Source organism: Crinia signifera, unplaced genomic scaffold (assembly GCF_055691185.1).
Source record: "Crinia signifera unplaced genomic scaffold, ASM5569118v1 HAP2_SCAFFOLD_569, whole genome shotgun sequence".
In the NCBI taxonomy this organism is placed as follows: domain Eukaryota; kingdom Metazoa; phylum Chordata; class Amphibia; order Anura; family Myobatrachidae; genus Crinia; species Crinia signifera.
The window spans coordinates 43,886-52,994 of record NW_028142462.1 but is presented as its reverse complement, the minus strand read 5'-3'; the positions used below and the strand labels follow the sequence as shown (position 1 = coordinate 52,994).

The 9,109-nt window shown below is 43.0% G+C and overlaps 1 protein-coding gene across 1 annotated transcript; it reads right to left on the bottom strand.

Moving 5' to 3' along the window:
* Positions 1-878: 878 nt before the first annotated feature.
* Positions 879-8,882, bottom strand: LOC146055755 (uncharacterized). Its single transcript, XM_083168310.1, has 2 exons — positions 8,773-8,882; positions 879-3,584 (listed from the first exon to the last, which is right to left on the bottom strand). Exon 2 carries the CDS (start codon positions 3,275-3,277, stop codon positions 1,241-1,243), a length of 2,037 nt encoding a protein of 678 aa, XP_083024436.1. The 5' UTR covers positions 3,278-3,584; positions 8,773-8,882; the 3' UTR covers positions 879-1,240.
* Between the last annotated feature and the right edge of the window lie 227 nt (positions 8,883-9,109).

Sequence of the window (9,109 nt, the reverse complement as noted above, 5' to 3'; positions counted from 1 at the left end):
ACAGAGAAAGGATGGCCATAAAAAGTTTGGGGGATAACAAGCTCATTACAATTAAGCCAAGTGACAAGGGAGGCGGCATTGTCATAATGGACAGATCGAAATATGAGACAGAGGTCCTAAAACATCTAGAGGATAGAAGTACCTACCATAAACTGAGAGCAGACCCCACGTCTGGGATGCTAGAAAAACTAAAAAAATTGGTAGAAAAATATGAAAGTGAGGGGGTACTTTTAAACAGAGAGGCTAAATACCTGATAAATTTAGAACCTGCTACCCCAGTAATCTATCTTCTTCCCAAGATACATAAGGACCCCCTCAATCCCCCAGGCCGCCCTATTGTATCGGGAGTGGAATCTTTGACAGCAAATTTGTCCGAATTCATTGATTTCCACCTGCAACCCCTTGTGCTTAAAAATGCCTCACACCTTAAGGACACCAAGGATTTATTGAACTTCCTATCCACGGTCCAGTGGGAGGAAGGTCTTATCCTGGTGACCGCAGACGTTAAGTCGTTATATACAATAATAGAACATGAATCGGGGATTGAGGCATGCACCGAAGCACTTTCCAGAAGCACTTTAGAACTCCCACTACAGAAATTTCTCATTGATGGTATCAGATTCATTTTAGGAAACAATTATTTTATGTTTGATGATGCCTTCTATATCCAAAAGGTCGGTACAGCGATGGGTACCAGGTTCGCCCCGAGTTATGCTAACATATTTATGGGGAAATGGGAGTGAAGAGAATCGATCATACCCCGATGTATCGATTGTCTTATCTATTAATTACCTTATTTGACCTCAGTGTGAAGACCCCTTAGAGCTCCGTGAGAGTGTAACCTCATATGATATGACCAGTAACGATGACCACAGATACAAGGTTGAACTCTGATTTAATGATGACGAAAACAACATATTTATACACAACAAACGACGCTGGTTCAATTACATGATTGGTTAATATTTGGTGCAGAGGTAGGGAAATAGCAGTGTCTTTGTGGGGTGGCTTATACATCGCCTTGTGTAGTATTCGTTAGTTATGAGAAAGCACAGAATGTACAGTGTCTAAGGAAAGTAACAAAGTTTATGATAGCAGCGAGTACTGGAAAAGAGCCAGGATATAACCACCTTGAAATCAGCAGGGACAGACATAGAGAAACAAGATGGCTGATTAACCCTTCAATGAAAACAAGATGGCTGATTAACCCTTCAATCCCCTCTTAGAATCAATGTCCTTTTTAGACAATTTGATTCTTGTAGATGGCATCTTGTTTGGTACGATGGATTTTAACATATTCACTATAATCTTCTGGTGAGGGAAGGCTTTTGGCGAGATCAGTGTACATAGCAGGTGTTACATTATCCAGGTACTTGGAACCAATCTTCTTACATATGGGAAAGACACAATATCCTACTATCATAAGTACAATAATTATAATGAGAATAAACATGCCTATTTGTGTTAGTGCGTGTTTCCAATCGTTTAGCCATCCAAACCAGCTACTCCAGGGGTCCGTGACACCTGAGTTCTTCTTGAGTTCGATGGATAAATCTTCTAGATGTTTAATAGCTAGGGTAGTTTTCCCATTAGGACCTGTGTTGTCTGGGATATAAGTACAGCATCCATCAATCTTACCTATGTACACACAGGTTCCTCCTTTCTCGGCAAGCATCATATCTAAAGCCATACGATTCTGAAAAGTCATTTGAGAAGTGGCTTCTAACTGTTCAGCTATACCTTTTAAAGCATCTCTAGTATCATTAACGAAGCGCTGTTGATTATAATATATGTAATTTATCCAATTCACATTCTTATTGATTGTCACCTGGGGAAGCAGAGACTCAAAGCCAGCAGCGACTTCATCTCGAGCCTTGAATTCATCTGGAACTCCCCGGGGGACACCAATAGTATCGATATACACATGTGGATCGAAACTTTCCTTGGGGGCATCTCTCTTAGCTCTAGAGTGTGTGTTTGTGTTACCTGTGGGAGGAGGCCGAGGAAGGTTGGCTGGGAGGATGTGAATGGGCATGATAATCTTTGCCAGGGCACATTCTCCTTTCCAAGGGTTGTCTAGTTTTGTCCTCAGCCTCATATCTCCACAGATAAAATAGATATCTCCCAAAGATTTCTTCATGGTGGGTATGGTGATATGTCTTCTTTCAGCACAATACCCATCAGGAAATAATTTCAATTGTACAACATTTTGATCAGTACTATTAGAGAAATAACAAGTGTAATTACCGGGGTAAATAGTTATAGTACTACCAGGGTTGGTATTCTTTGTCATAATGGGGTATTCCTTTTTCCATTGTTCACATTTGGCTTCTTCTATTACAGTGTCAGTGTATAAACTAAAAAAGCATTTATCCTGTTCAGGTGGTATGTGTATGGGTACAGTACCTAAATGGGGTCTGGACTTTCCACACACATAGCAATCAGTTTGATTAACCTTGCGGGCATTATACTTCATCCATTCTAACCAATAGTTTACATCAGAGAAACCTGTTTCCATAGACATGGTATCTTCATACGTGGGATTATCAATGGCTAACATATCATTAAAAGTAGTGACATGTGGTTTAAGGAATGATGGTGGTGTTTTAGGTTTTACAGTGGCTTTGAGGGCGGTGTATTCTGGGTTATCGTACATGTCCTTTAAATGGAATTTTCCTCTTGGGCCCCCGTTTTCCCCTGATTGATATTTACCCATGACATATAGTCCGGCATCACCGGGGGCCGGGTTTTCTAAGTTAATGATAAATTGGCCATTGCAGGTGCCCTTTTTTCGTAGGGACATACGGGCTAGTAAGGATCGACCATTGGACCATTTATGGATGCCAACATCGGGGTAATATCCCCAGTCTTGGCTGATATCAAAGGCAGTGGTATCTGCTCTAGTGTTCCACCCAACAGCCCCCCATGAGTTGCAAGAATCTCCCCAGTAAGTACTAGTGACACATATATATACGTGACTTACAGCGTGTGGTGTGTGTTGGATGTTACACAGCCAGGGCAGCGGTGGTTCTTCTCGATTCCCGCCTTGATTGTTTGAACAAGATACAATATCACAATAAGAAAATATGAAAGTAGCAACAGTTGTACTAGAAGAATTATACCAGAAGGTAAAACGTCCATCATTCTGAGTAATATCAACTTCAGCAAAACAGTTATAAAGAACAAGCCCGAATAAAATCACTAGGGCTAAGGTGGGGGGAGTCATATCCTGTAGCGTCGTCCTCGGCTTCAGAATGTTGTACCCCTGATTCCTCATCACCTCCAGCCGGCAGGTCTTCTCCAAGTTGGAGGTCAGAGCCACTGGCTCCCGTTATTACCTCTCTCGTCCCGTCTGTGTCAGTCTCGGGATCGGTGTCGACCTCTGTGTTGACGTGTGGTGGAGGTGGAATTTTCTTTACTCTGGATGCATGGATCCACGTTGGTCCTTCGTCGGTGAGGACAGCCGTCCTGGTAACCGCGACCACTTCTGTTTCTGGACCGTAGGTGAAATCTCCGGGGTGCTTGTTTCTCGGCAACACTTTCACTACGACCTTGTCTCCAACCCTGAATGGGTGAGTGGGTATCTGTGGATGAGAAGGATTCTTAAAGATAACATTTTGTTCTAACTCATTAAGTTTCTCTATTAGGGATCTAATGTACTCTTCTCTTATTACGTCTAGATCTCCCTCAGTTGTAACTAGTGGTTTCTTTGCCCAGGGCGTGGGAAAAGGTCTGCCCATTAGTATTTCAAAGGGGGAGTAACCTAGAGTCTTTTGTGGTGTCATTCTAATTTCAGCCAATACGATAGGAAGGACTTGTTTCCATTTTGCAAATGTACCTCCTGTCGCTTTACGTAGTTTATCTTTAAGAGTACGGTTCATGCGTTCCACGATACCGGAACTCTGTGGATGATATGGAATGTGAAACTTCCATTCTATTTGCAGTGCTTTGACTAGTTCTGCTGTGACCTTGGCTGTGAAGGCTGAACCTTTATCACTATTAATTTGAAGCGGGCATCCCCAGCGCGGAATGATTTCTCGCGTGAGTATGCGGGCTACTGTTTTTGCATCTTCTGATTTAGTGGCATATGCTTCTGGCCACCGAGAAAACATGTCGACAATGACCAGGGCATATTCCTGTCTTCCTGCATTATTGATATGTGTAAAATCGATTTGCAGGTGGGTGAATGGAGTGGTTGGGTATTCTAGGTGCTGGTGTCTTGCTTTGTCTGGGTTATTTGGGTTGTTTCTGAGACATATTATACATCTACTGATGTATTGTTTAATGAGATCTTTTGCATTAGTAATGTAGAAATCATTGGAGAGGAGTAAAGTAGTTGTTACTATACTATGGTGTCCTACTCCGTGGTAGTGTGCTATGAACAATGATGCACTGGTTTGGGGTATACATGGTTTCCCCTCTTTGCAGATTAATCCAGTCCGTGGATTCTTCTGCAGTATTGGATATGTCCAATCTGATAGATCTGAATTAGAGGCAGCAGCCTGTAATTCTGTCAGTAGGTATGTATCATCTAACGAAGGAGGCGAGATGACAGCAAGAGTGAGGTTATATGTTGCTATAGTGGCAGCACGTTTAGCAGCGGTATCAGCAAGAGCGTTGCCTTTGCTGATATCATCCTTTCCTCCAGTGTGTGCTTTACAATGAAGGATGGCAAGTTGAGATGGTAATGTAATTGCGTGTAAGAGATCAGTGATGAGTTGCGCATGTGATATGCCTTTCCCATCAGCGCCAGTGAAGCCTCGGCGTTGCCAGAACATACCATGATCATGAACAACTCCGTAAGCGTATTTGGAGTCTGTGTAAATTGTGACAGGTTTGTCTTTGTAAATGTGACAAGCTCGAGTGAGTGCAATGAGTTCTGCAGCTTGTGCTGACTGTAAGGGGACTGTCTTTGCTTCAAGGGTGGTGTTTGGAAGTTTAACCACTGCATATCCTGCCTGGTACGTGTTGTCATTGGGACGGCTGCAGGAGCCGTCAACAAATATTATGTCGGCATCGGGGATAGGCACAGTCGACATGTCTTGTCTGGGTGAAGTTTCTGAGTCAATTGTCAGAGTACAGTCATGTTGAGGCGGCGCCTCGTCGTCAGGTCCTTTAAGACCTAAAAGTGCGTTTAGTACAGGGACAGGTCCTTCTGTGTTTGTTGCGTATTTTACAGTGAGAGAAGGGTTCCCTAGTAGGAGTACTTCATAGCCGCTGAGTCTTTGGGCAGACATGTGTTGTGTGTGTAGACCTTTGAGGATGGAGAGGACATTATGTGTGGTATGTAACACAGTAGGATGTCCTAATGTAAGTGATGTGGACATCTCAACAACCTTTGCACAGGCAGCCAGTGCTCGAAGACAAGCTGGCATTCCTTGCACAGTGACAGGCATTACCTTTGAGAAGAATGCGACTGGGCGCATTTTGCCTCCATGAAGTTGGGTCAGTACACCCGCCATAGTTGTACATGTGTCCCTTGCAAACAAGTGAAATGATAACATATAGTCCGGGAGACCAAGCGCGGGACTCTGTACTAACATTTCTTTCAATTTTTTAAATGCAGAATACATTTCATCTGACCATTGTATAACCTTGGGTTTGTCTTTGAGTGTGCATTGTCTCAAGATATTATCATAGTAGGAACAATCAGAGATCCACTGTCTGCAGTAACTTACCATACCCAAGAAAGACAACATATCCTTCTGGGTAGTTGGGGTGACCAGGCCCAATACAGACTGTATGCGTTGTGGACTGATTTTTCTTTCTCCCTCAGAGAGTACAAAACCCAGGTAATTGACATGCGTTTTACACCATTGCAATTTTTCTCTTGACACTTTGTGTCCACATTCTGCTAACCAGTTGAACAATGAGATTCCATCTAACCGGCTGGTCTCCTCGGTGACACTACAGAGAAGCAGATCATCTGCATACTGTAGCAGGACAGAACTATGGGGGGGGTGCCATGGAGCCAATGTGGCTTGGAGGATTATGCTATAGACCACTGGAGAGTCAATATAGCCTTGGGGTAAACGACACCAGGTTAATTGTTTACCTTCAAATGAAAAAGCAAAGAGTAATTGGGTCTCTGTGTCTATAGGAATGCTAAAAATGCGTTTTTCAAATCTATGACATTAAAGTGGGTTGCGTTTGCAGGGATTGCTGAGATGAGTGAATTGATGTCAGGTACTATGGGTGCAATAGGAACAATGAGATCATTTACTTTTCTCAAGTCTTGTACGAATCTAACAGAGCCATCGGCCTTAGCAACAGGGTTGATAGGTGTCGAGTAAGGTGAGACAATGTACCTGAGTATGCCTTGTTCGAGGAAGTCATGTATCATAGGTCTAAGACCTTCAATCTTTTCTGGTGAGAGTGAATATTGTCTGCAAAACACGGGTTGTGTATCTGGTTTGAGCTTGGCTTTGTATGGTGTACAGGGTATGAAGCCAGTGTCATAAGGGCCAATGGCCCAAATTCTATCATCAATTTGATCAAGTGAGTTGTCCAGAGTATTTTGTAGTGACACAAAGTGTGGGGAGGTGACTTGGAGCCCACTCCCTTGTGGAGAGGGTGAGATGGAGATGTGGAATTTACTAAACAAGTCACGGCCCAGTAAGTTAACAGGACATTCTGGGATGATCCTGAATTGGTGTATCCCTAAGTGTTTTCCCTTGTCAGAGCGTATGATAACTGGGTCAGTCAGGTATGTGTCAGTGGGTATCCCGTTGATTCCCATTGAAGGAGTAGTCTTTTGCAGTTCACCATCATAGTTAAGAGAACACAAAACACTGGTTGTTGCCCCACTGTCTACTAGAAAGGACAGTTTTTTATCATCAACATATAATGTGATGAGGGGTGAATCTTCCCAATGAGTAGTGAACTGTGCAAAAGATGGGATACCCTCCTCCGGGCCCCGTCAATGTGCAGGGTCAGACCAGTCCACTCTGAAACGTACATGGTCTTGAACTGATGTTGAGTGTGGTCTGTATGGTCCCTGTTGGGGTCTGGGAGTGTAAGGTTGTTGTGGTTTCTGGGGAGGGAGTGGACAGTCCCTAGCCCAGTGTGTATTCCGGCCACAGTTGAAACAAGTTGTTTGTCTTGGTACTGCACCAGTATTGTTGTAATCTCTGTTGTATGGAGGCGCACGGGGTGTTGGACCCTGAGGGGGTCTATATGGTCTTTTCTGGTTATTTTGTGGGATCCCCCTATTTGGTCTATTTGGTGGGCCTCTGTTATTATTTTGGAAGTTGTGAGTAGAAGTGACGACAGTCTTCTTCATATCAAAACATCCAGCAGATTCTTTTTCATATAAGTGCTCACTAAATTCAGTGAGTTTGTCAGATGTCCAGGTAGAGACATTCTGTTTGACTGGCGTGGAAATGGAGGGGTGTAGGTTAGTGATAAAGGTGGAAATGAGTAAAGGGAATATTTCAAGAAATAGTCCCGTTTCCTCAGTCCAGCATCTTTTAAATCTCTTCCAAAATTCAGTGACTGTAGGTTTCTATTTACATGAAACTGCAATAGGCAGCGATGTTCAGTGTTAGGGAGAGAGAGGCCAATACTGCAGCTTCCCCCTCAGACCCCCCTCTTCCAGCAAAGACACAGAAGCCTAGCAGGAATCCGCCGTACACCCTGAGAGCTCAACAGAAAATAGATCTTTCAAAGCTGAACTGGTGTACGGTGATTTCATTCCACATGTCAGTTATCTCCTGTGCTTTGTTAAGGGGATAGTCTGCAGCTGTTTACTATATTGCAGGGATCGGGGTATTAATACTGGGGACTTGATTCCAGTCCCATCTATTATATTGTCCACCTCATGGATTAACAAGGTAATAATTTGTGGGCAACATACTCCTTACATATTTCACTAGGTAATGGGGGTGGATAGACTGTTTTATTCTTACTATTATTTCCACCCATGTCGGGGTATGATTGTGTATCAATATTTCTGACTATGAATGGGAGCGTGGAAAGTTCTAAATACTCAGACCAGGGGCACCGTCTTCAGTCAGGCAGGTCGGGACCTGTGGCAGCAGACTGTGAGGGTTGGTCTTTATCTGAATATTATATGAACTATATTTCCTCTAGATACATCCCATTAAATATAAAAGTACAAAATGTTAGTGAAACAACAGACCGTCTACGTGACGGTGGACAGAGTCTTGTTGTTATGTTGCTGAGAACTGTATGTGAAGCCTCACGTTGCGTTACTCCGAGAAGGAGAGCATAAAGTCCGCAAGTCTGTTGGCATACAGTAGTCAGATTAGACAAATGGTGAAGTTATTGTGCGTGAACTTACCAGCCGCACGGTTTACAAGGAAATACAGATATCACGAGTGTGTATACTCACCAATCACACAGGGATATTGAATGAAAGAAAAACTTATACTTTAAGACAATACAATAAAGACAATTGGCCAATAAAGAATGGGCGTTCAAAGTGAGGTACTATTTAGACTAAAGACCCCAGGTCTCCTTCGTACTCCAAGTACGGCATCTGATCCTAGATCAGGTTATGTGCACAAAAATAGAAGACTTTAACTTCTATGATAGAAGACTCTAACTTCTATATAAGACATTCAACATACCCCAGGCATGGTGTCACAGGTTCAGGATCGAGTATGTCCGTAACCTCACAACAGATTCAGGCAGACTGTAAAATCTTTATGACATCTGTGTAGGAATGGACCTCGCATCCCGGTGGCCGAGCCCCCACTTGAAGAGAATCGATCATACGCCGATGTATCGATTGTCTTATCTATTAATTACCTTATTTGACCTCAGTGTGAAGACCCCTTAGAGCTCCGTGAGAGTGTAACCTCATATGATATGACCAGTAACGATGACCACAGATACAAGGTTGAACTCTGATTTAATGATGACGAAAACAACATATTTATACACAACAAACGACGCTGGTTCAATTACATGATTGGTTAATATTTGGTGCAGAGGTAGGGAAATAGCAGTGTCTTTGTGGGGTGGCTTATACATCGCCTTGTGTAGTATTCGTTAGTTATGAGAAAGCACAGAATGTACAGTGTCTAAGGAAAGTAACAAAGTTTATGATAGCAGCGAGTACTGGAAAAGAGCCAGGATATAACCA

Excerpts from the sequence above, each read along its gene's own strand:
- LOC146055755 (XM_083168310.1), bottom strand. The coding sequence starts at position 3,277 with ATGAGGAATCAGGGGTACAACATTCTGAAGCCGAGGACGACGCTACAG.